The following is a 27,949-nucleotide window of genomic DNA, read 5'->3' on the forward strand; positions in this document are numbered from 1 at the left end:
GCGGATCTTTTGCAAACGTCTTTATTAATCTTGTATAAAAATAAGGTCCACGGGGAGTCCCCGGAGTTGGGGCGGGGTGGGGGGGGTGGAGGGGGCGCGAGGTTGCACTTAATAAGTTACAGGCCAGGCTCCGGCTGAGGCTAAGTACGGCTATTGGGGGAAAAGGGGTGCTGCAAGCAGCATTTGGGGGGAGGGGCCAGAGATGCTGCCCCCAGTGGCCAGATGAGGGTGCACCCGCCTATCTGAGGTGGGCGCATGGTGTGGACCTCGGCGGAGGAGACTGCCCCGCCCAGCAGAGCTGAGGACCACCTTCCTTGAGTCCTGGCTTGCCACCCTCCCTGCACCCCCTCCCAGCCTCCCGGTCCATCTGCAGAAATAGTGGCTACAGGGAGAGGTCGGAGGTGACCTGAACGGGGGGTCCGGGGGGGCGCCGACGAGCGCTGCGACGGCCTGTGTCTGTGCGGATGTAGGGCTGGTTCCGCAGATCTGGTGGCGGAGAGGAGAGACATTTACCTTTTCAGGAGTCTGCCCAGGGTTGGGACACCACTCCAGGGCACAGGCCTCACCCCTCTAGGGACACAGGTTGTGTGCACGTGGGAGGGAGCCTGTTTGTTTATCAGACCTCCCTCCAACACAGCCCAGCCATGCATGGTCCAGGGGAGGGCAGCATGACTCAGTCCCCCCAAGGACCCCCAGGGCTGTGGGCAGCCACTGGGATCAGAGGCCAGGCCGCTGGGTACCTGGGGGCTAGAGGGGGATCTCCTCTCCCAGGCTGGCCTCACAGAGGAGCCTGGACGTCCTCTTGCCGGTGCGAGCAGTGAAGGGCACCGTCTTGAGCACTGAGGGTTGGAAGGGAGGAGGGAAGAGAAAGGGAAAAGGAAAAAAAGAAAAGTAGCAAAGAGGCAGTGAGGCAGCCAGACCCCCAGGGTTGGGCGGCAGATGGAGGACAGCATAGGACAGACCAAGGACGGGACAGGCCCCACCAAGTCCTCACCTGTGATGATATCTTCAATGGCCCCATCACGGTCACTCTCGTAGATGAGTGGCTCCTTCTGCTGCTTCCGTTTCAGCTCAGAGATGAGGTCCATCTGTTGCCGCCGGATCTTGGGTGGGGACTGGGGAGGAGGGCGAGGGTATATAGCTCCAACTCCAGGATCCCCTTCCCCCACTGTGCCACTAAACCCTAGACCATCTGCCTGGTCCCCCATGGTAAGAGGAGCTGGCTTGAGGAAAAGGAACCCATTTCCACCCCAGGCTACTGGGGCATCCTAGCCTTGGGCAGAGTCAGTCCATAAAAATAAGGGTGTGCAGGAGGGCCAGATCTTTGGGGTGAGGATACCAAGCATCATTGGATCCCAGTACCAAGCGCAGGGGCAGCTGCCTACCTTGGGTGCAGGGGGCTCCCCTTTTTCCGGGGTGTCGGTGCCCGCCTCCTGGGCGGCTGCTGCTTTCTTCCACTGTTCCACCTCCTGCTCGGCTCTCTGAGGGGCCAAGGCAGGTCTGCGTAAGGGGAGTCCTCCCTTCCCTATCCCGCCCCCCAGCAGAAATAACCCCTACCACTCCCACTGCCCAGGTGGAGAGGCTGCAATGCCCTGCCGGGGTCCCAGCCTGCCCACCAAACACACATACCTTGTAGGCTTTGATGAAGCGACTGAAGAGGGAAAAGAACGTGGAGGGGGACGTGGTCTTGGGGTTCTCTCCGAAGTACTCCACCACAGACTCGTAGGCTTCCTGCGGGCACAGCCTGTCAGCCCCACCAGCACAGACCCCTCGGAGCCTGACCACTGCTCTGTACCCCCTTAAGACACTGGCCACTTCGTCTCTCCTCCTCCAGGCAGACGGATGCTCCCTCCTGCCCCATCCCCCCAAGGCGTCCCTGCTGTGGTCACAGCGCTCCAAGCCTTGGCTACACAACCCCACCTAGGTAGTCCTTCACCCCCCACCCCAGCTTCCCCACCTCCCGGGCCGGGTCAGCCCCAGCCCACCTGAGCCGTCTTGCTGTCTGCCAGCAGCTTATCCATGATGGGCGAGTTGGCCCTCAGGAACTCCTTGAGCACTGCGCAGTCATCCTGCCGCACAAACTCCCGCTGGGTCAACTCCAGGCCTCGCTGCAGGGAGCGCACGTCGGCCAGCACGCTGTCCAGGGACACTGAGTGGGAGGTGGGGCAGTAGAGAAGCAGGGACTCAGAGAGGCAGCATTCCCGTCCAGTTACCTCCTGTGGTCCCGTTGCTTTCTCCCAACCTGTATCCGTCCCCAGGGCTGAGCCCCTCCCCCCACCCATACCTGAGCCTGCCTTGTCCAGAAAGTGCAGGTCGCTGTGGAAACCTGTGAGCTGTGGGTACTTCTCAGCAATGACCTTCACCAGGTAGTGCAGCAGCGTCTGCTTGCGGTCAGTCGACTTCATCTCCAGCAGCTGCAGCGAGGACCTTCTGTAAGCCCCAGGCCACCAGCCATCCCCCAGCCCCCGGGCCAGGGGAACCCCTCCTTGCCCCGCCCCCTCACCGCATCCAGACTCTGGAGCCGGAAGCCATAGGCTGCCCCACGCCTGCTGCTGTTCATGTAGTTGCCGAAAGCCAGGACGATCTGCAAGAGGCGGGGTGGGGGTGGCAGGGAGAGCTCAGCCAGGTGCTGGGGCTGAGGAAACCCCCTGAAGTGTAAATTGCACAAGGAGAAAAGGTGGTAAAGAGCAAGCCCTGCACTCAGCATGGATGCCTCAGGTCCATGACGCACGCATATGCGTGTCTGACACGTGTGCACAGCCAACACCATGGCACACCCAATTTTGTCACCTGTCACCTTACCCCAAACTGTGCTGCCAACACCTCCTCCAAGGCTGTGGGGTCACCATCCCCCTCACAGCCATATCTGTTGGTTCCCCGACAACACGATGCTCTGCTAATGAACCCTCAGGCAGGGTGTGAGGTGCGCTGTTGTAACATGGCCCCCATCCCCACCTTAGCTTTGCCCTTCTGAGCCTGGATGTTAGAAGTGGGAACCTTATAGTTGTTGCATCCCAGGGACTTAGGGCAGGGCCTGGGTCTCCCTCTCACACAACCCAGAACAGGCAAGGCATCATGGGTTGGCCCCGCCTCCTAGACCCTTGCCCTAGGCTCTCACCTCCAGGATCTGGCGGAGTTTGTCCGAGGACTTGATGGACATTGAGGCTGCAATGATGGCATTCAGTTGCTGGGGGTGGGATGGGGGAGGCATGGTAAGTTGGGGCGAGAGTGGGGGGAAGCCTATAGGAGGCTCAAGTACTCCCAGATGCCCTCTTGGAGACCAGGCTGCAAGCTGCCTCCTCCCCAATCCCAGCCCAGGCCGCATCGCCCTGCTAGCCCGCGCACACCGGCATGAGCAGCTGGGCAGTGTCTGGGAAGTTGCCCAGGAAGGTGAGCGTGTTCATGCGCTCGGGCAGGCGGGGGATGCGGCTGAAGCGCAGCATGAAACGGTCCTCCTCTGACAGCTCCTCTATGGGTCGCTGCTCCCGCTCGAAACGGGCAATGAGGCTATGTTCATACTCTGTGGGCAGGAAGCGGGTCAGCAACTCCAGGAAGTCCAGGCCAAGGGTCTGTAGGTCGTACCTGTGAGGGGAGGGGCCGGTATCACTCCACACTCACCAGTTCTTGAGAGCAGGACCACTCCTACCCCCTTACTTGATTGAATAAATGAACTTAACTATTTGCTATTGCCAACAGCTTCAGGGAATAAGAGGTAACAGTCAAGGGATGCTGGGACCTAGGAAGCCCGGAGTCCCAATCATACATCAGTGGCGGCGTCCAGGCTGTAAATGCTTGGGCCTCAGTGTAAGGAGGCAAGAAGGCAAAAGGAACATCTCCATCCGGGCACGGACTCACAGTATGACCTCAGTTTTCTTAACTGAAAATGGGAACACAGTTCCCTGCCCTACTCTCCGACCAGCCCTGGTATGAAACTCGATGGACTCTGTTCCATAGTTGGGGCTCTTTTACTATCTGCCTAACAACCCCGGCCTAGCAGAGGGGCTGCGCTACCTCTAAGCCTGGGGCAGAGGTACTCACGTCTCGATGGCCTGGCAGATGCGGTCCGCCCCCAGGTTGCCCTTGCGCAAGGTGATGGCCAGGTTCTTGGCCCGGTTGGCCTCGATTAGCGTGGCTTTGCTGGGGGCCTTCTGGGATGCCTTACTCTTGAGGGTGCTAAGGTCTACATTGGGGCCTTGGGACTTTGTCTTGAACTGCTGCTCAAAGTCACTCATGTCCAGCTCCTGAGGGTGCAGAAAGAGGAGGTGGGGCTGGGCGGGGCCGGGGGCTGGTGCGTTCCTGGCTGAGCGCCGTGCTTGGAGCTAGAGCCATCTATCCAGCCCTGACCAGGCCACCAGCAGAGAAACAAACCAGTACGCAGCCTGACCATGCACCTTGATGGGGGATACAGGCGAAGCACATGGAGCACCAAGGAGGGGCAGGAACAGCACCCCATCCAGGGGACCCAGACTCCAAGCCGCTTCAGCTGAAGCAAGAGCCAAATTGGCCAGGGTTAAAAAGAGGAAAGGGAAGGGCATTCCAGGCAGAGGAACAGCATGAACAATGGCCTGGAGGCAACAGAACACAACCTTTCGGAAAACTGAAAGTGTAATTAGAAGGGCTGAGGCCCTGGTTGTCTGTGGGAAGGTGGTGGGAGAGGGGCCTGAAAGCAGGAGAGAGGCCAGACTTAGGGGAGGGATGAGCCCCTCTGCAGGCATGGAGGGAAAGCCTCCAAGGGAGTCAGGACACACTGCCTACGAGATGCACTAGTCCAGTTTAGTTTGACCCCCATTCTTGGGCCTCCATAAAATGGGGTAGAGGAGGTGACCACCCCCAGTGCCCAGCATGATCCAGGCAGGACCCCCCCCTTCTCTGGTGCCCACACTGGCAGCAAGGCAGGACCACTCACCTGCAGCACCTTCTCGTCATTGAGCTCAGTGAAGACAGTGCCTGTGATCTGATTGGGTTTCAGGGCCACCCAGTTTAAGAGGGGCATTCTGAACTTGGTCTGGATGGGTTTCTTGGCCATCATTCCTGGGACAGAGAGGGAGTGGTCACTGGGGCAGTAGTGGGTGCCATGGCTGGAAGGAACCGGGGCCCAGGCCCAGTGAGGACACACAGAGAAGACTGGAGGCAGTAGGAGGCCCACAGACAGAGGGTCCTGGAGGATACTGAAGCCAGAGTACCCCCCACCGCACCCCCGCCTCGTCCCCATGCCCTGGGCAGTCTACTCACCCGGGCCCATCTCTGAGCCAGGCCCTCCAAGAGCAGCAGAGGGACCTCCCGCAGGCGGTGGGGGCGGTGGAGGCACCGAACCGTCAGCGCCCGGAGGCAGCGGTGGCGGCGGGGGTGGGGGCGGCTGGTCTCCCGGCAGCGGCGGCGGGGGCGGGGGCTCCGGACTGCCTGGGAGGGGCGGGGCCGGTGGGGGCGCCAGGGGCGTGGCATCCTGCTGGGAGGGGAGACCAGGTAGTGGGGGCGGCAGCGGCGGCGGTGGGGTTGCTGCTCCGGGAACCGGCTCTGCTGCAGGTGGGAGTTCTGAGCCCAGCGAGAACAGAGGAGGGGGCGGGGAGAAGGGCGTGTCAATTTCTTAGGTTGAGGGGTCATGTCTCCGCCTCCCCGCCCTACACATGCGCACTGGGCTCATTGCGACCCACCCGCACCTGCCTGAGCCACGCCCACAATCCAAACCTACCCCTCCCACCTCTCCCCGCCTGAGATGTCCCCAGGCTCCTCATGCACGTCCCGGTTCTGCCATTCCTACCCCACCCGGCTTGAAGCCCCTGCACACCTGGGCTGGGGGAGCCGATGGGCACCCTCGGAGTCGGGGCATCGCTGCCGCTCGGAGTTGCCACAGCGACTGGGAGGATCTCGATGGAGACGGCATCCCCGGGCCCCCTCAGGATACGGATCAACCCCTTTTCCTCCAGCTCCTCCACCTTCAGCTCTAGCGCTGAGGGCCGCGCCGGGGCAGGGGCAGGCACTTTCTCAGGCTCAGAGGGACCTCTGGAGGTGCCCATGGGGGTCGATTCACTGAAGCGCTCCTGCGAGCCGCCGGTGGGGGGTTAGTAACCACCGGCAAGCCTGGCACAGAGCCCCCATTTTCTTGCCGGGGTGGAGGGAGGTGTCAAGCCTAGAAGCCCCAAATGGTCTGTTCTTGGAAGTCCGTCCCACCCCTGGCCCGGCCCACCCACCCCCCAACCCCCCGTCCCCCCAACCTCACCCGCAGGGTCTCCAACTCCTTTCGGGTCTGGCTTAGCTGCTTTTCCAGTTCTGCTATCTTGGCCATGGATTCGTTCTCCGCGTCCCGAAGCCGCTCTGTCAGCTGTGGCACCAGCACATGGTGAGCTCCCACCCGCAGCCGGGCATTGGCATGGGCACCGAGGGGGCGGCACCAGGCATGCCTGCCTGGAGGGCTAGGGGAGGCTTCCGGATGTGCTTAGCCCTGGGGTGCCGCGGGGCAGCCGAGCCTGGCACTTGAACCCAAGTAGGTGAGGTACTGAGAGCACTGAAGTGCTCTCAGGAGGGGAAACCAAGGCACCACCGATGAGGGAGGGAGCTGGCAGGGGCCCCAGGCACCCAATTCCACCCAAACCAGGGCCTGGGGTCCGAGCACCTGGAGAAGAGGAGACCTGCCTTCCTCAGAGGTCCAGCCCAGTGGAGGAGCTCAATGAATATTCATTCATGGAGAAAGGCACCCAAAGGATTCAGGTGAAACTCAGGGGCCCCCAGCTCACGCCTAGAACCAGTGGCCGATATCCGTGGGGGCTCTGTGGGCCTACTCTGTGCTGGGCCAAGTTCAGGAGCAGCTCTCACCAGGGCCACCTGCTCCTGCAGCTCCTCCACGTGCTCCAGCACAGCATTCTTGGTCTCAGTGTCCTCCAGCAGCGCACCCACATCAAAAACATTGTCCAAGTAGGCCTGAATCTGCACCTGCAGCTTGTCACTCTCCGTGAGCCGAAGCCTCTGTCCCCAGATGGAAGGCTCAGGTTGAGGCCTGGTGTGAGGGATCTTTCCAGTACCCCCATCACCACCAGAGCCCAGACAAAGGGGCCTGAGCCCTAGCCCACTTCTGTTTCTTTATTTTTTATTGAGATATAATTCATATACCATAAAATTCACTATTTTAAAGCGTACAATTCAGTAGTTTTTAGTATATTCACAAGGTTGTGCAAACCATCACCACTATCTAATTTCAGAACATTTTCATCACCCCAAAAAGACACCCTGTACCTGTTAGCAGTCACTCCCCATCCTCTCCTCTCCCAGCCCCTGGCAACCACCAATCTTTCTGTCTCTACGGACTTACCTATTCCGGACATTTCGTATAAAGGAAGCGTACAATATATGGCCTCTGTGTCTGGCTTCTTTCACTGAGCATAATAGCGTAATGTTTTCAAGGCCCATCCACGTTCTACCATGTATCACTACTTTGCTCCTTTTCGTGGCTGAATAATATTCCATTGAATGGACATATCACCCTAGCCTGCTTTTCACCTTTTGTGGATCCTGGCTTTCAAAAATCCAATCCCGAAGGCCCTGCTCCTCTGGGACGCCTCACAAAGAAATCAGAAGAACGCTACAACCTCTCTGCTCAGGCTGAGCCACGAAGTACCAAGCCCCTCTGCCCATCTTCCCCAGAGCGAGGAACTCCCCCACGACCCAGCCCCATACAGCATGAGCCAGCTCCTGCTCTGGCCCAGTATCTCTGTGCTCCCCAGTGTAGGCCTATCTGAGTCTGGTGCTCCCAGAGCCAGACCGAGGGCCACCTAGAGCCCGTTCTAGCACCTGCGACAACAGCTCCATGGTCTGAGTGCCTATTTTGCGGCAGGCACTATACAGTTACAGTCTTTATTATTTCTATGATTCTCCTATCTTACAGATGGGAAAAGCGAGGCTTAGCGAGAAGAGACCTATCTAAGGTCACATGAGCTAGGAAGTGGCAGAGTCAGGATTTGAACCTTGAACCCAGGTCTGCCTGACCCCGGCATCTGTGCTAACCACTGAGCCATACTCTGCAGCAAGCAAGTGGTTAAGTCCTGGGGGGAGTGCAGGGCTCACCTCCAAGTACAGGTCCAGGCCCAGGTGGGTGAACTCATATTGCAGGAAGACGCGGAAGTTCATGTTCTCCACCGAATGTACCACAATGTTGATGAATTGCATGCAGGCCACCTGGGAGGCGGGGCAGTGAGCAGGTCTATGATCCTCTTGGTGGGGGGTTCTCAGTGACTTCCACCCCCCCCAGTTTAACCCCAAGTCCCCCACCCTTGCCACATTTCTCACCCCACTAATCCAGCTTTGTCCCACCCATATCTCTCCCACGTACCCTCCTCCCAGCCTCCCCCTCACTGACATCCGCCCCTCCCCCACCAACCACTCAGTCCTCATATCTGCAGGAGCTGAGCCCAGATCCCAGATACCCAGGCTCCTAACTGCTCCTGGCACCCTAGGGTGACCTGGCCCAGGCTGGGCTCCTGAGCTCACCATGAAGTCAATGTTGCTGTCCTCGTTCCGGAAATATTCCATCAGCTTTTCAAAGCGGTGCTGCTCCCCACATACCTGGGTAGGAGGAATGGCTGTCACTGAGGTCCCAGTGACACACCTCCTAAGCTATCTTCCAGCTGCCCCCTTTATGCCTCTGTGAGCGCCTCTCAAGTTAAATCTAAGTCGGGCCATGTCACTCTTCTGCTCAAAACCTCAATTCCCTCTTGATCTCTCACAGCCCTCCCCAACACTGACCCATTCTGGCCACACTGGCGTCCTGGCACATTCCTACCTCAGGGCCTTTGCACCTGCTGTTCCACCTGCCTGATGTGCCCTTACTCAAGACAGCCACCACATCAATCCCTCACTTCCCTCACAACTTTGCTCAAATCTTACCTTCTCAATGAGGCTTCCTAACCACCCGGCAACCAGTTCCCCCTCCCCTGACAGCTTCCCTGACTTTTTTCCCCAGAGCATTTACGATTTCTTCATAGACTGTGTAATTTGCTTATTTATTATATCGCTGATTATCTGTCTTCTACTGCCTTCTTTGTTTCTTTTGTTCACTAATGTATCCCAAGTGCCCACTCTGTGCCTGACACATTGTAGCCCCTTGATGAATATTCATTAAAGGGATGCATTGATCCTGTGCTGCCTTATGCATCATATTCTCATGCAGCTACTTCTTGCGAGCCTGTTAACCAGAGTCAGCAACTCCGAGATGTGTGGATCAAGGCCAGTTTGGGCAGAGGTTCAGCAGATCCCCATAGCTGTCCCTGTCGCCCCAGGCAGTGCCCCTGCGTGACCCTGTACCTTCCCTTCAGATGAGGAAACTCCCCAAATACCCACCCAGCGTCCCTAGCTGTCCCCAGCAGAAGCCACAATTGGCAGCAACAGGGCTCCAAGCACCACTAGAGGGCAGGTACATGTTTGGGTGGGGGCTCCATTACCTCCTTGAAGTTGTCAAAGGCGGAAAGGATGATATCGTGTCCTCCCCGAACCAGGCACACTGCCGCCAGCAGCTCCAGCACCAGAGCCTTGGTTCTGGGGAGAGAAGGGGCAGGCTGTCCCTTGCGAACAGGCAGGCCCCACAGCAAAGGTGGATGTGGGCTTGGCTAGGGGGGAGGACAGGGGAGCTGATGGGGTGGGAATGAGCCTGGGTAGTGGTCCTGAGAACTGAGGGGACAGAGTAGGCAAGGGGTGAAGTAGGAGGAGAAACTAGACATGGAGAAAGGTTAGGGGCCTGGAAATCACCTAGGGTTCTTGTTGTTGAGGCTCAGAGCAATCTCATTGACACAGGCTGGGTGGTTCATGACGAGGCTGAAGCCAGACTGGGGAGAAAGGAGAGGTCAGCTCCTCCAGGCAGACCCCCAGGGTTCTTTTTTTTTTTTTTTTGGCTACGTGAACCCAGGCCCCCGGCAGTGAGAGCGTGGATTCCTAACCACTGGACCACCAGCGAATTCCCAGGAAGTTCTTTATATCCAACCACGACCTCCTGGGTGGCAGCCAAAGCCTGGTCCCTCTTTTTAAATACCTTTGTCTGGGACTTCCCTGGTGGCGCAGTGGTTAAGAATCCGCCTGCCAAGGCAGGGGACACGGGTGTGATCCTCAGTCCAGGAAGATCCCACATGCCGCAGAGCAACTAAGCCCGTGCGCCACAACTACTGAGCCTGAGCTCTAGAGCCCACGAGCCACAACTACTGAAGCCCGCGCACCTAGAACCCGTGCTCCGCAGCAAGAGAAACTACGGCAGTGAGAAGCCCACGCACTGCGACGAACAGTAGCCCCGCTCGCCACAACTAGAGAAAGCCTGCACGCAGCAACAAAGACCCAACACAGCCAATAATTAATTAATTAATTAATTTAAAAATAATAATAAATAAATAAATGCTGTTGCTCAAAAGCCAGTGTCAAGACTCAGTACCTTGGACAAAGTGAGTCCTTTAAGGCCAGCTGAGTGAGGGAGGAACGGCTTCACCAATCACCCCTCCAAATGAAATAACCCAGAGGCTGCTCTCCCTGGTGTGCAGCCTTTCTTAGTGGGGTGCCTAAGCCCCCACGTGAGGCATAGCCATGCCCCCAGCCATGTCCAGGGTATTCTAAGGGACCTGACCAGGAAGGTGCAGAAATCTGGGCTTCCCCTCAAGACTCATCAGCCTCAAGACCCTGCACTAACAGCCCAGATCCCCAGGGTTCTCCAGTGGGGACAGGGTGGGGGACAGTTGGTCCCAGAACCTCGGCAGCTTAGGCAGCCCCCAGGGAGGACAGTCAGTGTCAATGCCCCGGGCCCACTGACCAACCTGGTAGTTCATGATGGCACGCAGACACATGATGCAGATGTGGACGTCATCCTTCTGGCTGATGATGCGGGAATTCCTCAGGGCCTTCCTGCTATGGGCCGGAGTCAGCCTGGGCAGGTGGGGAGGAGGCAGCAGGGGTCAGAGTCCCAAACCCAGCTTCCTATTCCCCCCTATCACTCAGATGGCCACTGGAGTAAGAGGGGGCACATCTGGAAACGTCTGCTTCCCGTCCACCCAACCAGAGAGGCCAGCTGAGGGCCGGAAGTCTTCCTCAGTTCTTAGGCCTGGGGCCTGGCATTTCCGGGGGGGAGGTGAAGAGGCGGGGGTCAGGGAAGCAAAGACCCCCTAACAGCGACTTGGTATTAAAAAGGGTTGCTGGGGCTTCCCTGGTGGCGCAGTGGTTGAGAGTCCGCCTGCCGATGCAGGGGACACGGGTTCGTGCCCCGGTCCGGGAGGATCCCACATGCCGCGGAGCGGCTGGGCCCGTGGGCCATGGCCGCTGAGCCTGCGCGTCCGGAGCCTGTGCTCCGCAACGGGAGAGGCCACAACAGTGAGAGGCCCGAATACGGCAAAAAAAAAAAAAAAAAAAAGTTGCTGTGTTGTGGGGATGGAGAGCTTATAGAGGGAAAAGACCGCCAAAGCTTGTGAACGGCCATGAAAATACTCTCCACAAGGTGGCGCTCACAGCCACGTGAGTTTACCTTGCACCTTGACAATTCAGACAGCCATGGTCAAATCCCAGCTCACTGATTACTAGGCATGCATGTTACTTAATCTCCCCGGGCCTCAGTTTCCTCTTTTGTAAAATAGGAATGGTAATAACAGTACCTTCCTGATAGGGTTGTTGGGACTATGAAATGAGCTTAGAACAGCGCCTGGCACATAGTAAGTGCTCTATGAATGGTTTTGCTGATTTTTTGCTAAAAGAAACATGATTTTTTCCATTGTCGCAGAACCACCAGTCAATACTGGAAGGCCCCACTCCTCGCTCTTCCTGCCACATCTCCCTTTTCCCGTCATTGCTCAAACGTGCCTCTGACTCTTTGCTTGTGCTGTTCCTTCTGCCTGGAATGCCCTTCCCTGTTCCCACCACTGCTTCTAAAGCCTGTATCCATCTGCAAGACACAGTTCCAATGTCATCTCTTCTGGGAAGCCTTCCTGGTGCCCCAGGCAGTGGCCACCTCCCTACTCAGAGTTCCCAGTCATACTTCCATGACAACCTGTCACACACCGTCTCCTACTAGATGGAAGGCTCCCAAGGGCAGGGTAATCTGTCACCTGAGAATCTACCACCATGCCTGGTACATAGTAAATGCTTAAAAAAATGTTTGTTGAATGAATGAATGAATGAACAAAGAAATATATTGTGAGAGTTTAGAACTTAAGATGAAGTTGGTTTCCTAGACCCAGAGTGGGAAGGAAGGTACCTGGGGTCCACATGAGGCTCCAGGGCCATCTCCTTCCCTCTCCCCACCTCCCAGCAGGATGTCATTAGTTAGGGTGGGCTGACGTATCCGAAGCAGCTGAATCCAGGGGTGTCACCTGAGTTGAACACCTCACCCAACCCCACCACCACCCTGGAAGCTGACCAGGCATGCACCTGCCCCTAGGTGGCTACGTACCGGGGAGAAGGGGGGCATCTGGAGTCCGCACGGGAGAAAACAGGGGGTTAGATGATACAAAAGGGGTCCCACCGACCCTGAAACCACCCCTCTTATCTCAGATCCCACTGAGGTTCCAGCCTCTAGGTGCACTCCAGAGGCCTCTTAACACACACATTTCCCGAGCCCTGGGTGAGGCCCTTACTCTGATCCCCGATGCCAGGCTACCCCTCTCACCACCCCCAGGGCCCTGGTGGAGCAGGCTGGGTACAGCCGTCCAGGGGTGAATTCTCCATTCACCCCGCCACCTGCCACCCCGCCAGGGGGCCCACATACTTGATGGTCAGGTGGCGGCTCTTGGGCTGTGGCAGCAAGGATGAGGGCGGGCCCTTGCTGAGATCTTCCACCGACTGCTCCAGCGGCTTGCTCTTCTCAGAGCCCGGGGCCCCATTGTCTGTGCTCTCCATGTAGTACCTGTGGGGGTTAGACTGGGGATGGAGGCCAACACTGCAGGGCACCTCAGAGGGGGTGGGGGGAACCCAGGGAGAGACAGAGCTGCAGGAGAGACTGGGGGCGGGCGGAGGAGGCTGTGTTCTTGGCGCTGTGCTGGGCCTAGCAGGTCCCAGCTGGCCACCGCAGGCCACCTCCCTCCCCGTCCACGGCAGGCCGTCAGGAAGGGGCCTTGCTCAAGCCAACTGCAGGGCTCCAGGGTGGACCCAGGCTAAGTTGCCTGGAAGCGGCCCGAGGAGTGGGCGAGGCGCAGGAAGGCACGGACTCTGGGGGTGGGCACCAGGGCAGGGCCAGGCTTACGTGACAGAGCACTGCACGAAGGCCAGGTACTCGAGCAGCACATCCAGGCCACGGTTCTCCTCGTTGAGGAACTCCTGCACCCACCTGCAGGGCACAGGGCTCCCTGAGTGCCGCCCAGGAAGGAGGTCCTGCCCAGTGTTGGCACAGAACGGGCACAGCAAGGGCCCCTGGGCTGCCCTTTCCCAGGAAGACAACAGCCTTGCAAGACCCAGTGACGCCAGGCGATGATGGTAGAGGCCTCGGGCAGGACCCACAGCCCAGCCATGCCTCAAGGGGCAGGCAGAGGGTGGGCAAGAGAGGACACCCAGCCTGGAGGGGGCCCATAGGCACAGCCTCTGGGGTGGATGGGGGGATAAAAAGGGGAACCCAGGGGCTGCCTGCTGCCAGAGCTCTCCCCCTCCCCCGATCTCCCCAGGGAAACCTGAGCCCTTGCTCACCCAATGTGGTTGGTCCTCAGGGAGGTCTCCAACTCCCGTAGCACCTGGGTGGACTCCTGGACTCTCCTCTTAAACTGGGAGCCAAGAACAGGGGAGTCTGGTGGGTGGAGCGCAGGCCTCAGCCCACAGTGCCTGCCCACCCCGACAGCTGGCCTTTCACACTCGGCAGTCTAGACCACCTCCACACACCTGCCCAGCAGAATAAGCATACTCAGGCCACACATACGCCCCCCCATACAGACACACAGGGTGCGCAGCACGGCCACGCACAGACACGAAAGAGGCACACACGTCTCTAGACACAGACACACAACGCACGCGCGCACACACACACACCCATATATGAGGACAAAGGGTACACACACATTCAAACATGAACACCCTGGGTACACACACACGTGCATATCCATACACAAGTACAGTGGGTACACAGACATAAGACACTCACATATCCACACACAGACACATGGGGTACACACACACACACACACCCCCCTATACAAAGACTCAAGGATACACATACATCCATATGTGGACACAAAAGGATGTACGTAATACACACACGCACATCCATGCCTATGCACACACACTACACAAGTACACACAAGTGTACACATCTGAGTACAACTAGGAGCTGCAGAGGAACCCGTGAAAGTGCACGCCCAGGGCACTCTCAGTCCCCTGTGAAAACGCACACACACGCGTCCACGCACCCACAGAAGCCTGCAGAAAAGTCTATACACACAGTTACTCCAGCTGCCCAGAGCTTGGAAAGTGCAGGGGGAAAGGGACAGAGAAAAAGCGGGCGACATATACCCCTAAGTTGGACATCCAATCTGCTGCTACCTTGCGGCTGACCCCACCGATTTCCAGGTAGCTCTTCAGCTTCTGGATATAGGCTTCAGGGGGGTTCTTGACCTGAAACCGCTCCTACGGAGATGGAATAGGATGTATAAGGGGCAAATGGCCAACCCTTGTCCCAGAGTCCCTTTGTCAGCTCCGACCCAAGGTCCCAGGCTGCCTTAAGACCCCCCTGAATACCAAAGGCATAAACCCAAACATTCGGCCTGCCACTTGAAAAGACCCCAGTCCCCGGCCAGGCCGTCCCTTGGTTTATGGCCACAGGCCTAGAGCAGCCTGGATGGAGTGTGGAGGGGTCAGTCCAACTATACACCCCACCCTGGAGGGGGAGACTCAGGCAGGCCAGTGAGTGGCACCCTCCCAGCCCTGTGCCCTCCCTGGGCCACATCCCAGCCCAGATGTGGGGGTACCAGGAGGAAGAACACTCTGGAAGGGCCTTATGAAGCGCCCAGCTCCTAGCAGGATGGGGGCCCCTCCCGCAGGGCTCCGCCCCAGTCGTCGTGTTCACCTGTGTGTGTGAGTGCACACGCGCGAGCACGTGACCTGTGCTCAACAAAACAATCCTTAACTCCCCCACCCCATCCAGGGCTCCAGGAGCCACTCACACAAGAGGCAGGGGCCCCACTAGAGGGCCTCCACCCAAAGGAGCTCCCACCCTTCCCAGTCCAGACCCCTCAGATATGCCCAGCCACCCCCCTCAACCTCCCACTTCTCCCAGGCCTCTGTGAGCTCAACCTGAGATGCCGGGCCAAAGGGGCAGGGACCCCTACCCCAGCCCCAAAGCCTCCGGAGGCAGCTCCCCACCCTCTCCCCATAGCCCTGCCCTCACCCCCCAGACTCCCGCCCTGCCAGCTCATCCCATCCTGGTCCACTAGCAGAAGCCGAAGGCCCAGCCCTGGCTCCCAGGAGAGGCTCCCTGCTCCCCAAATCCCCACCCCCAGCCTCCAGGGCCACAGGCCCACCTCCCTCCCTCTCTGAATCACTGTGGCAGCCAGGCCCCTCCCTGCCACAGCAGGCGTCCTCCCTGCTACCTCAGACAGCAGCCCCACAGCTGAAGGGGCCGGGGCAGCCAAGAGAGCCACGAAGGTGGCAAGCCCAGGCAGCGACTGAGAACCAGGAGACGGGGCCTCTAGTCCCTGCTCTGCCACTGGGGAGCTGGCTGACTTGGGGAACAGCTCCTCTGGATCCAAGGTCAAAGGAGGACAGGAATTCCTGACCCTCCTCGCCACCTCCCATGGGGTGGAATGAAGATGTCCAGCCCTAGGGCTGTCCCTCTCTTCCCCAGCCCAGAGCTGGAGGGTGGACAGAGCCTGCCCCGGGAAGCTCAGCAAGGAGGATGGGGACACGGCCCCGGCTGCCCCGGCCAGTACCCTGGACCAGCCCCCGTCAGCTCTTCAGAAGGCAGACCCAGCCCTGCTCGTGACTCATAAGGTCCCTGGGGAGGCCCAGGCCCAACACAGGGGGATTCCAGAGTCCTGCACATGCCCTCAGCACCCTCCCCAGATGTTACACTGGCCTCTGGGCAGGGTCTTAGCCCTGCGGCAGCGTGGCAGTGTCCCCTCTCCTGCCAGCCCCAGCCTGGCCAGGACAGGGAGCCCCGATGACGGAATGGGCCTGTGCCCACCTGGTCACAGATGAGCTCCCACTTCTTCTCGTTGTCATACTGGCTCAGCAGCTGGACCTTGTCCGGGGGCAAGTTCATGCAGTTCTGGGGAGAAAGACGACAAGATAAAGATGCTGAGTCTGGGGCCCTAACCCGAGGGGGAGAGGACCATGGGCGTTGTCAGGGGACCCACTAGAGGCCAGCTCCCTAGTAGGCCTGTCATTCACATGAGTCCCGTCACCACCTCACCCCCGGAAATAAGTAGCATTAGACAACGAGAACATCGAGGCCCAGAGATGGAGCACCCTTCCGAAGGCCCAGCAGCTAGAAAGTGACACTGGGATTTGAATCCAAATGCCTGACTCCAGGGCCTGGGCTCCGTCACCCCTAAATCGCCCCCCCCCCGGGCACAACGGGCACGGAGGCAGGAGCGTGGGTTCGCAGCCTAACTTCCTGGGACCTCAGGCACCTCTGGGCTCGTTTCCCCACATGTGATAAGGGGGTACCATCTCTTCTCCCATCTGCATGGGAAGCTAACAGGGACCGTCTCTGGCCAGGCCCAAGTGTGGCCAGGCGTGGACTGTGCCCCGTTCCCACATGCCACCAAACAACAAGTGTACGTGGTCCCAGCCCAGGGCACCAGTGTCTCACAAACACCACAAAGCCTCTGCAAGGACAGCAGCCAGCAGCCCCCGGCCCTCTCCAGCCCCCTCCCACTTGGTCACTTCAGGACAGACCGAGGGAGGTGACGTCAGATGGGCAGGGAGTTCCAAGCAGGTGCATGGTGGCTGCAGGGCCCAGGTGGATTCCAGGGGAAGGTCACCCAGTTACAGGAACCAGGGAGAGCAGCCAGCACGCTGGGTCTGTGGTGCTGGTGGCCCAGGCTGGGACTCCCCTCAAGAGCTAAGAAAGGTCAGCACTGCTCTGCCTGGGTCCTCCTCCCCCAGCCACAGATGACAAGGGTACAATGTGCCGGCCGAACTTCTCCCCACAGGACAGGCTTAGTGTCTCTCCTGGTGCTACGGAATCACCAGGTGCCACCAGCGCTAGGAGCTCCCTGGACCCCCAGGACTTGGCATGTCTCCCTAAGAGAACCAGCAGATGACGCCCGTTCACCCCGATTCAGTAAACCCCAGGTTTATTGAGGGTCTACTATATGTCAGGCTCCAAAAGACAGTTCTGGCCCTCGAGGAGCTTAGTCTGTACTGGGGATGTGGGAGCCCCAGGGAGCCCCAACCCAGGGTAGAAGAGGCCCCTGTCACCAGCTCTGATGGCTCAGACTACACATCCTCAGTCACATGGCCCTGAGAGGAGGCCACAGCTGGAGCAGAGAAGGGGCCACACCCACCCAAGGCTTCTCAGCCAGCTTCCCCTCCCGGGTGCTAAGCCTAATTCGGGGTCTCTGGCCAGACCTCACCCCGAAAATTACTGCCTTAGGTCGGCCCCAGACAACAGGAAGCTTGGTACCCTCTGCCCCGGTTGCCCAAGCTTTCCGGCCAGGGCCCCACTTGAGAGGTGAAACTGCCCATCCACCAGGCCCTCCCGCCCCGGGCCGGCTGGGCATGGCGATACGTCATTCCTCTCCCCCGTTGCGAAAGTGAGCCCAGATTGAGGAAACCGCCTGCGGTCTCATCGGCTGCCCTCCCCCAACCTGCCAACAGACAGGACAGCTCCTGCCCCATGGGAGGGACTGCCCAGGAAGCGGCCCTGGAGCCCAGAGAAGGATGTACCTGGCCAGGGAGGCCTCCCTGGGGCCATTCTCTGTCTCTGTCTCACTCTCTTTCTCCCTGGTCCCTCCAGATCCATCCCCACCCTACAGAGACCCAGGGTGGGGCAGGGCCGAGGTGGGGGTGGGGGCCAAGGCTGAGGGGGGTGGAGGAAGCAGAGAGAGAAGGCAGGCGATGCCACCGCGGCCAGCACGGAGGAGGAGGTGGGTGGGGGGAAGGAGGGCGCAGAGGAGTGCACGGAGGAGGAGGAGGTGGTGGCGGGGGAAGGAGGGCGCAGAGGAGTGAGGGGGAGGGCTCCGCAGCTGAGCCTTAGAGGGGATCGCCGCTTCCTGACGTGGGTCCTTCTGGGCTCTCACCCACCCTGGGGACTTGCTGGCTCCAGGAATGGCCCCAGTGGCGCTTCTAGAGACAGCAACTAATCATCATAATGACTCCAACGACTGCGGTGCCAGCTTTGCCCGAAGGCTTACCAGCCCTGCTCACACATGGCAGCCTTCCACCCTCACCACCATTACTGGCACTGCTATTAGTCCCATCCCACAGGTGCAGCACAGATTAGTCTAGTCACCTGCCCAAGGTCACGAACCCAGTAAGAGGGGAGCCAGGCTGACTTTGAGCCCTGAGCCAACCCAGAACCAGCGCCCAGGTCCACTCCCCCAGTTCAGCCCGCGGTTATTACTGGGGAGGGGGAGGTCTCTGTTGGGCCAGCGCCCCGTCCCAGCAGTGGTGGAGGGCCGGGCACCCCTTTGCCCCTTCCCCACCTGGGCCTCCTCAGGCCCCCGGGCCTACATGCCAGCCTGCCAGACGGGCTAAATTTAGGCTCGGAAATCAGAAATAGCTCTGACAGCGCTGAGCACTAATTAGCAGCTGTTCCTCGGCTGTGCCCACAGAGGAGACGGGTACCCGAGGAAGCAGGAGAGGGACCAGCAATGCCACTCACTCAGAGTGGGGTGAGGCCATCCTGGAAACAGTGACAGACCCCCAGACTCGGGGCCCTTAGCAAGGAGGCAGGGGACTGGGAGACTGGGGACTGGGAGACAAGCAGAAGGTTGGCTGATGGCCCTCAGATGGGACAGGGAAGGACCAGGAAGTCCAGGTGTGCGTGGAGGGGGGTTGGGGGGGGCGCGTGCGGGGGGGGGGGAACACCCGCCTCCTGTGGGGGTGGGCGGCTGTGATGTGGAGGAACCCAAGCGGGATTCAGGGGACCCAGGCTCTGGGCCCACCTAGCCTGACTGCTTCTTTGTCTCCTTGAGCCTCAACTTCCTCCTCCATAAAATGGGCACACTTCCCTCCTACCTCAGACTCACAGGGCTCCCGGGAACCCTTCAGTGAGAAGCTGTGTGGGGTTTTTTTGTTCGTTTGTTTTTGTTTTTTTTAACATCTTTATTGGAGTATAATTGCTTTACAATGGTGTGTTAGCTTCTGCTATATAACAAAGTGAATCAGCTATACATATGCATATATCTCCATATCTCCTCCCTCTTGCATCTCCCTCCCACCCTCCCTATCCCATGCCTCTAGGTGGACACAAACCACCGAGCTGATCTCCCTGTGCTATGCGGCTGCTTCCCACTAGCTAGCTATTTTACATTTGGTAGTGTATATATGTCCATGCCACTCTCTCACTTCATCCCAGCTTACCTTTCCCCCTCCCTGTGTACTCAAGTTCATTCTCTATGTCTGTGTCTTTATTCCTGTCCTGCCCCTAGGTTAGAAGCTGTGTTTTGACGTAATAATACTCTTCAGGGACGTACCACTATGAAGAGGCATGTCACAGGTTGGGGGGGGTCAGGGGAGTCCACTGAAGACCCCAAGGTGAGGGCTGTGTGGCGGACAGAAGTTGGTGAAAACATTCGGAGAAGCGGACCTGTCTCCAAGGCTTGGCCAGAAATGAACTGAGCCTCCAGCTTCCACCCGCTGCTGCCCTTCACACTTTTCGAAGAGGGAGATAGGGTTCACCTCTCAGGGTGTGGCCAAGAGAAGGAGCTGTTTCCCTGCTCCTCCTATTAGAATGGGTGGGGATCATTCCCCTGCTTCCCTGCCCCCTCTCTGTGTGTCAGAAGGGCCTCCAGCCCTGCACACCCAAGGCCAGCCCCTTGCAAGCGGCCCCCCATCCCGACACTGACATGTGGGCAGGTGTCCCTGGAGACTGAAGGGGCTCCAGCTACATGTGGACACAGTCACACCCTCCAGTTTCACTTTTAGTTTGAGCTGAGACTACGTCCCAGCCCACCCGCCCACCCTCTCCCTAGGAAGCCCAGCCCTTCAAGCCCCAGGATGCCCTTGAACTTAGGCACCAGCCCATCTCAGACCAGCCCCACAGGCATTCCACAGCCTGATGGATCCAGAAGCCAGCCCTGTCCCCCGGCCCCACTTCCCCATCCATCTCCCCTGCCCACCTCTACATGGCTTCAAGCTTGGTTTTAGAGCTCTCAGGGCATCTCCAAAAACAATCAGCGTTATCCTCTTTTAAAAATTCTGGTATATGGATTTTCTAGGGCTCTTATAAGCAATCCCAGGCTTAGATGAGGGTGTGGGGTAACCCGGCCCTAGTGTGCTAAGAACCCCAAAAAGTTAACAGCTTCTCCCGTCAGGGTTGAAGGGTCCCCATGGCAGGAACAAGGGCAAGCAGGGTAGGAGTCAGGGCAGCAGGCACTGCCCTTATAATCCAGGCTGGTAGGAGAATAACGACAGTAACAATAATTAATATTCCCCCGAATATTCAATCCATGCTAGATGCCATGTTAAGGGCTTTACATCTATTAACTCATTTAAATCTCAACAACAAGCCTACACAGTAGACACTATTATAATCCCCTTGCCACAAACGGGAAACTGAGGCACAGAGCCATTAAGCTGCTTGCCCAAGGTGACCTAGCTGGCAAGCTGGTAAGAAGACTCAGTTTCCTCGGAAGAAGGAGCGCTCAGAGCAATGAGAAACATGGGTCCCGGCCTCCCAGGGGTCTTCTGCAGACAGCCTGGCCCCCGCGCCTGTCTGAGGAACCGGGAACAGCCCCGTTTCCTGCCACCCAGCACCCTACATTTCCTGTTGTTGCCCACACTGAGCTCTTACTCACTGGGGAACCCCCCTCACCAGCACACCCTCTCTCTGAGGGAAGTGGAGGCCTCCCCACCCCTCCCCATGTGCACACAGCTACCGTTAGTGCCACCGCTGCCCCTCCCTCCAGGAGAGGTGGGCCCTCCCTCTCGTGGTTTCCGGCCACCAGGCAGTTTTCATCTAGGCCCCTCTGTGGCCTACGTGCTTGATGGCAGGGAGGGCAGCCTGACCTGGGACTGCTGAAGACTAAAGACGGCACCCTTGGTTGGTCTTGGAAACGGAGGTGGGGGGAGGGAAGAGGCAGGGTCTGAGCTCCTTCACCTCGAAGGGCCCCAAGATGAAGAGGACCAGATCAGCCTCAACATCATCCTGTCCTCACAGTGGACAGTGTTAACTGAGCACTTGTTCTGTGTCAGGCATTGTGCTAAGCGCTCTATTTAATCCCCTCAACTCTAGTTAATCCCTTCAACAATCCTAGCAGGCTGGCATATACCCTTTTCTTTTTGGGGGCTGCACTGCACGGCCCACGGGATCTTAATTCCCCAACCAGGGATGGAACCTACGCCCCCCGCATTGGAAGTGTGGAGTGTTAACCACTGGACCGCCAGGGAAGTCCCTGGCATATACCATTTTTATTATCTTTTTACACGGGAGGAAAACTGAAGCTCGGAGAAGGTGGGTAACTCGTTCAAGGTCACACAGGTAGTAAGTGGCAAAGACAAAACTCAACTGCCAAACTTCATGACCCCGAAGCCCAGGAAGCTACTCAGCCTCTCCTGTGAGTAACCCATGCCCTTCTCAGAGGCAGGGAGGGCTGAGCCACCTCCCGGGGCTCCATGTTCCCAGGAAAACCTTAGAGGTGGCCCAAGAGCAGCCCCACCTGTTCCTGCCCGTCTCCCCCAGCTCTTTGCCAACTGGTCCCAGATGTCACTGTGAGTCATGCTGCCACATCCCTGTGTTTCCAGGGGCAGCACGTGCCAGCGCTGCCTGCTGGGAATGGCACCCCACGGCCTCTGCCCAGCCCAGCCTCTGACACGGGGCCACAGTCCCACTGGGATCCTCCATGTGAGGCCCCAGAGACGGGAGGCACGGGGCCTAAGCGACCCACAGCTCCATCTGCCCCACCCCAGAGGAGGGAGCTGCCTGAGCGGGCAGCGCCTCGGTCACAGCCTACAGAATGGAGACGCCCCCCTCTGCCCTTCACCCCCAGTCCCAGCCCCAGCGGGGAAGGAGCCCCCCGAAGAGCAGGACTCCCAGCACCCACACCCTGCCGGGGACTGCCCTGACCTCCCCACGCAGCCTGGCCACATGCTAAGGGCACCCCAGGCCGCCAGGCCCCATCAGGCAAATTCCTCTCCTCTTGAATGGCGGCATCACTTGGCCTCGATCACATCACGGCGCCTTCCCTTGATCCCTTTGCCCCTGAGTTACAGGCGCCTCCCTGCCCAGACACATCGGGGGTGTCCTAGGCCAAGCCGTAAGCCTGGCAGTTCTAACAGGGCTGGAAGGAGTGCCCTGCCACCCCAAACCCTGACCCCTGCAGGGGAAGGCCTGAAGAGGCTGGAAGACGCCCAGCGCTCAGCGTGGCGTAGGAGAGGCGAGAGCACAGAGCTCGGTGCGCAGGTTTTCCCACCATCGCGGCAGGCAGCCGTCACTCCTCCACTGTTGCTAAGGCAGCAGGTGGAAACCCTGGATCAACCTGCTCTTCCTCCGCACCACCATTTAAGCAAGGGCACCCCTCTCTCTCAGAGCCTCCCCAGAAAAGTAGCTCGCACCACCCATTCTTGCATGGGAAAAAGGCTGCCCAGGGGGAAAGGGAGAAGAGCACCCTCATCTCCTGTCTGGCAGTGGGCCTCGGTCGGGATACCCCTAACCCATAAGAGGAGTTCCACAACCAGAAGCCAAGGAGTGGTTTTAGATTTCAGGATCCTACCACCCACCAGGGATGAAAGGGCTGAGCTCCAGTGAAAGGAAGAGGTTCCCTGGGGCCATGTGACTAGATCCCAAGGGGAGGGCTATGCTTCCCCCTTCCAGACTGGGGGATCCCTGGGTGGGGGGCCCACCACTCAGCAGTCTGAGGCTCTTCTCCTTTTATTAATTTTTTTCCCTAAGGATTTTATATTTATTTATTTATTTGGCTGCGTTGGGTCTTCGTTGCTGCGCACGGGCTTTCTCTAGTTGTGGCGAGCGGGAGCTACCCTTTCTTTCATTTTCTTTCATTGCAGTGCGCGGGCTTCTCATTGCGGTGGCTTCTCTTGCTGCAGAGCACGGGCTCTAGGCGCTCGGGCTTCAGTAGCTGTGGCTCGCGGGCTCTAGAGCGCAGGCTCAGTAGTTGTGGCGCACGGACTTAGCTGCGCGGCATGTGGGATCTTCCTGGACCAGGGCTCGAATCCGTGTCCCCTGCATTGGCAGGCGGATTCTTAACCACTGCGCCACCAGGGAAGCCCTCTTCTTTAGACATTCACTGAGGACAGGGCTCAGCTCTGGCCCAGGAGGCAGTGCTCAGATGGAGGCTCTCCCTGTAATCCCCGTCACTGGGACTATAGTTTTAGCCAAATCTGCATCCACCCCCCACCTCCCCCACCCCACCCCCCGCCAGCCTCAGGCAGGGGCCAAGGGTATAGTCCCAGGGCACGGTGGTGAGGAGTGCGGAACGAGGTTCTTAGCCAAGTGACCTTGGGTTGGGTGCCTTCTGTGAGTACAGGACATGGGACAGGCTGACCCATCACCAGGAAGAAGGAGGAGGTGTAAACACACTAGGGTTCCTTGGGGAGGGGGGCGGTGAACCCCAGTGGGCGCTGCTGCCCTAGATTTCTGCCTAGCCACCACCGCTTTCTCCACCGGGACACCTTCGGACCCCTCTCTGGGCCTTCACCCTCCATGCCCCGGTTCTCAGGGACTCCCAGCGGCACTTAGCGTCAGACTCAGCCAATCGGAGCTAAGGCCAAAACACACGCAAGCGCGGCAGTCAAGTCCTACACAGGCATCAGAACCTCACCACTTGACTTTTGGATTTTCCGGTGGTCTGAATTACTCACCCAGCTCCTCCCCCTTAGGTGTGTGTAACAGAGAACGGACTGGGACCTGGACTTCACCCTGAGAGCCCATCCCCCCCGTCCATAGACACACACTTAGGGGGAAAGTCAGGCTGGCCAAGGTCCAGGGATCCACCACCAACTCAGGCTCCCCAGATGGCCCCCAGAAACCGTCTATCTCATTCTTCCCCCTCCCCCTTCTGCTCCGCTCAACTCAGCTTTGTGAAGACATGGATTTGGGGAAAGGGAAGCTCGTGGAGACGTGGGGTATTTGGGGACTAGCCTGATGTGAGGTGTCCCTCAGTGTCCCTCCCTCTCCCCGAATCAAACAAGGTGCCTTCACGGGGACAGCTCAGACCCCGCCCCACCCTACAGCTCCTTCAAATCCCTCCCAGCCTTTCTCCTGGGAGGGGGCATCAGACAAGACTTCCTGGAACTGGGAGGAGGGGCCACACAGGGGATCTGGCAAGTAGGGCCTCAAGGCAGGCCAGGGGAGGGGAAATGATGTCAAGGAGGTGGAGAAGACGAAGAATCAACAGGGCCACCAGCCTGCGTGGCTCTGCTGCCTGCCTCTACCTCGGGCCCCCACCCTCAGACCTGCAGTGCTAGCCTGCTCGGACTTGGAAGTGCCTCTGGGGAAAAGCACGGCCTTATTTGCCTGTCACCCAGGGTCTGGCAAGGGAGCTGACAGCAGACAGGCCACCAGGCAATTAGTTAGGGAAGGAGCCTGGGACAGGGTTGAGATAGGGAGAGGGAAGTGAGAATGAGTGGCCATTTCCCCTCCCTTCTTTTACCAGGTCTTAGAGAACCTGGCTTTGCTCTGGAGCCCCTACCCACCAAATCCATCCCAACTGCCTCCAGGCTCAGTGGATGGCTCCCTCCCCGGTGGCCTAGTCCCCAAGCCCCCCAATCCCCTGGAGCAGGTGACAGTGAGGGAGAGGGGCTTCCAGACTTTTGCTCCACCCCAAGCCAGAGTGACCAACCCATCCTGACCCCGCCCTTCCTAACCTTCATCCCTCCAGGGGGTGTGTGGGGACGCACAAGATAAGGACCCACAGACAAGCTCTCCCGGACATGCAGTGAGGGAGAAACACAGACACTCCCAACTGAATGATCTGACAACCCAGCTCCCAGCAGCTCAGGCACCAGCGGATCAGGATCAAACACCTCTACTCAGTTTCCAGCTCCTAGGAGGTTAAAATATAACCCCTTATGTCTTTGACCCTGAGACACAAGTAGATGCTATTGCACCCTGTGGCTGGGCCTGCATGCAGTGGGGAAGGGGGTGCTCCGGGACACCTCCCCACCCGCGTGCTGCGCTCCCAACTTCCTCACAGGACATTTTTGTTTAGACCTTTAGACCCAGAAGCGCTGTGGGAGGGGGTATCTTGGGGAGGGAGACTGGACGGTTGCAGAAGAAAGTTTTGGGGGGAGAGTGCTAAGTCACTCTTTAAGAAACCACTGTCACTCCCACCCCCTGGAGGGGCCGCCACCAAGCTGCCGGAGATCTCCAAGCGGTACCTGAGCCCCCGGGGGCGGGGACGCGTGGCGAGCCCCTGCCGCCCCCCGCCCGCGCCCCGCGCACAGCGGGCCACACTCACCAGGACCCGGTTAAACCTCTCCTCCAGCTCTCCGGCCGCGGGCATCGGCTGCTTGGGCACCGCGGGATGCTTGGGGGACAGCGCTGCGGGGCTCGCGGGCTGCTCCGCGCTGCCGGCCGCGTTGCCCATGGTGGTCCCCACCCAGTCGGCCAGACGCCTCCAGCCTCGGAAATCCAGCTTTCCCGGGGAGGGCGGATGAGGCTCCCGGCCTGGGGGGCGAGGAGGGCAGCGGCTCTCGGCGGCGGCGGGGGCTCGGCGACGCGGGCGCTCGGCTCAGCGGCGCGCAAGGGCCGGGGTGCGGCGTCCCATCGGGGCGGCCCCGTCCGAGGAGCCGGGCGGCGAGCTGCGGGGTCGGGGGAGGAAGTCAGGCTGCAGGCCGCCGGGGCCAGAGGGCTGGGCCGGGGGCAGGAAGCTGCGGCACGGGCTCCCCCCTCGGCGATCTTCTAACTTCTGCTGTCGCTCCCTGTGCGCGCAAACCGCATTTCGCCTCCGCCGCCGCTACGCACCCAGCCCCAGGGGGGTGGGCTGGAGGGAGGGGGAGGGCGCGGGGCGCCTGCCGGGGTTCGGCCGCAGCCATGGCGTGACGGAGAGGGGGCTACCGACCCTCTTCACCTGCCGCAGAGGGGGCGGCCGGCGCCGCTTCACCTGCCGCAGCGGGAGCAACCGAGGCGAGGCAGAGGCGGCGGCGCGCTCGGCCGCGCCTCGGGGTCCTAGAACCGCAGGCCCCCGCTCGCTAGGAGCCGGGCGACTGGCGGGGTCTGGGTGAAGGGGGTCACGGCCTGGGGGACTGAGGGGGCAATCATCGGAGTCGAGGACTGCCACCACTTATGAGAGTGGCTTGGAGACCCATGACGGTGCGGCGTTGGGACGCAAGGGCTGCGTCCCCCTCTCGGGTTCCCGCCGGAGAAGGTGGGAACCCCCTTCCAGGCCCCCCACCCCTTGTTTCTCCCCTCCTCTGTTTAGCCCAGGACCGAGCTGAAGACCACAGAGAACCATCTGCAAATAAGAATCCCAAAGCAGGGCGGGGGGCGCAGATCCAGGCCAGCGGAGACCCCCGTGACCTGTCCACTCTGGACCAACTCTGCGCCTGCGCCGGCATCCCCAGTGCTTTTAGAATGGGGGCGCCCAAGGAAAAAGGCAGGCTGCGAAAATCTGGGGGCCACCAAGGCGGTCTCAAGGAGAAGCGCGGGTATTGGGGAACGGGAGGATTAAAGCCAGCATCCACGCTGGGAAAGGAGCAGGAACCGCAGAGGGGGAAAAAATCTTGAAGCTGTCACCTCCAGAGACCTACGGTGGCCTCTCGCTTGCCTTGACGTATAACAATCTCTGATGTCTGGCAATTACAGAAATACTTCCAGAGGTCTTCTTTCATTCATCCTGACAATGACCAGGGAAGGTAGGTATTGATATCCTCATTTTAGAGGGGGAAATTGAGGCTCAGAGTGGTTAAGTGACTTGCCGAAGGGCACACAGCTAATAAAGGGCAGAAACAGGCCTCCTTTCTCTCCACCTCCAAAATCTACAATGCCTTGGAGCTGCTGCCCCTTCCTCCCTTTGGCCCTCTCATTGAGGATGGACCGGAGGATGAGAGAGTATTGCGGTGAGGCGGGGTGAGGGGGGGGTTGGAACCCCAGGTCTGGGCACAATCTCCAGCCTGAATTTGAGGCTTTTCTCTTTCAGTTGCTCTTCCCACTCCCATCTATTATTATTATTTTTTTAGTATTATTATTTTTTTTTGCGGTACGCGGGCCTCTCACTGTTGTGGCCTCTCCCGTTGTGGAACACAGGCTCCGGATGCGCAGGCTCCGCGGCCATGGCTCATGGGCCCAGCCTCTCGGCAGCATGTGGGATCTTCCCGGACCGGGGCATGAACCCGTTTCCCCTGCATCGGCAGGTGGACTCTCAACCACTGCGCCACCAGGGAAGCCCCCATCTATTATAATTTGTGGGGATCCCCAGTTGGTCGTTCCTTGCACCATCAAGGCATTGAGGACCGGGGGCCCAGTAATGAGCCCTGGATTTTCTCTAGGCCAGGCAGGGGCCATAAATATCCCCTCCACTATAGCTTCCTCTTCCTTCTGCCCTCCCTCTCAAATTCAGAACCACCGAAGTTTAAGCAGGAGCTGGGAATTTATCTAATCTTAAGGAAGGCCCTGGAATGAGCCAGTCCCTTCCCCCAGGCTGACCTGATTTAAGCCTTTCTTCTGCCAAGGTCACCAGCACCTCTGGTGGGTGAGAGATGTCATCACTTATTTCATGTCCCAGGCAGGGACCCACAAAGTAAGACAAAGCAGAATATTCCTTGGGTATGCTGAGAAGGTGGTCCATTCTGCGCCCACTGCCCTCACCTCCAGCCTAGAGCAGGCCACAGCCTTGCCCTTGGATTCTTGCCCTTGAGATTAGCTAAGACCTCTCTCTCTCTCCCTTTCTTTCTTTCC

The 27,949-nt window shown here is 59.1% G+C and overlaps 1 protein-coding gene across 4 annotated transcripts; it reads right to left on the reverse strand.

Annotated features, from left to right (window-relative positions):
* Nucleotides 1-25: 25 nt before the first annotated feature.
* FMNL1 (formin like 1) lies at nucleotides 26-26,290 on the reverse strand. 4 transcript variants are annotated; one of them, XM_060290766.2, is made up of 28 exons: nucleotides 25,512-26,290; nucleotides 16,112-16,195; nucleotides 14,443-14,556; nucleotides 13,627-13,700; nucleotides 13,190-13,273; nucleotides 12,716-12,853; nucleotides 12,401-12,418; nucleotides 10,779-10,887; nucleotides 9,733-9,809; nucleotides 9,429-9,522; nucleotides 8,479-8,553; nucleotides 8,056-8,166; nucleotides 6,811-6,960; nucleotides 6,218-6,319; nucleotides 5,786-6,038; nucleotides 5,233-5,532; nucleotides 4,907-5,031; nucleotides 4,039-4,241; nucleotides 3,348-3,582; nucleotides 3,119-3,187; nucleotides 2,504-2,584; nucleotides 2,285-2,414; nucleotides 1,986-2,149; nucleotides 1,630-1,731; nucleotides 1,386-1,481; nucleotides 995-1,115; nucleotides 741-839; nucleotides 26-486 (listed from the first exon to the last, which is right to left on the reverse strand). In XM_060290766.2, the coding sequence occupies exons 1-27, from the start codon at nucleotides 25,638-25,640 to the stop codon at nucleotides 748-750; spliced, it is 3,330 nt and encodes a 1,109-aa protein (XP_060146749.1). In that variant the 5' UTR covers nucleotides 25,641-26,290; the 3' UTR covers nucleotides 26-486; nucleotides 741-747. The 4 variants fall into 4 exon arrangements, with proteins under 4 accessions (XP_060146749.1, XP_060146751.1, XP_060146748.1 ...); XM_060290768.2 differs by lacking the exon at nucleotides 12,401-12,418; XM_060290765.2 differs by lacking the exon at nucleotides 741-839.
* Nucleotides 26,291-27,949: the final 1,659 nt, after the last annotated feature.

This window comes from Globicephala melas, chromosome 20 (assembly GCF_963455315.2).
Source record: "Globicephala melas chromosome 20, mGloMel1.2, whole genome shotgun sequence".
Classification (NCBI taxonomy): Eukaryota; Metazoa; Chordata; class Mammalia; order Artiodactyla; family Delphinidae; genus Globicephala; species Globicephala melas.

What these genes read in the sequence shown, in the direction of transcription:
- FMNL1 (XM_060290765.2), bottom strand. Translation starts at nt 25,640, where the DNA reads ATGGGCAACGCGGCCGGCAGCGCGGAGCAGCCCGCGAGCCCCGCAGCG. An exon ending in GCCTGGACCTGTACTTGGAG is followed by an intron (nt 6,961 to 8,055) that starts GTGAGCCCTGCA and finishes ATCTGGGGACAG; the next exon opens with AGGCTTCGGCTCACGGAGAG. An exon ending in TCTGGACAAGGCAGGCTCAG is followed by an intron (nt 2,150 to 2,284) that starts GTATGGGTGGGG and finishes CCTCCCACTCAG; the next exon opens with TGTCCCTGGACAGCGTGCTG.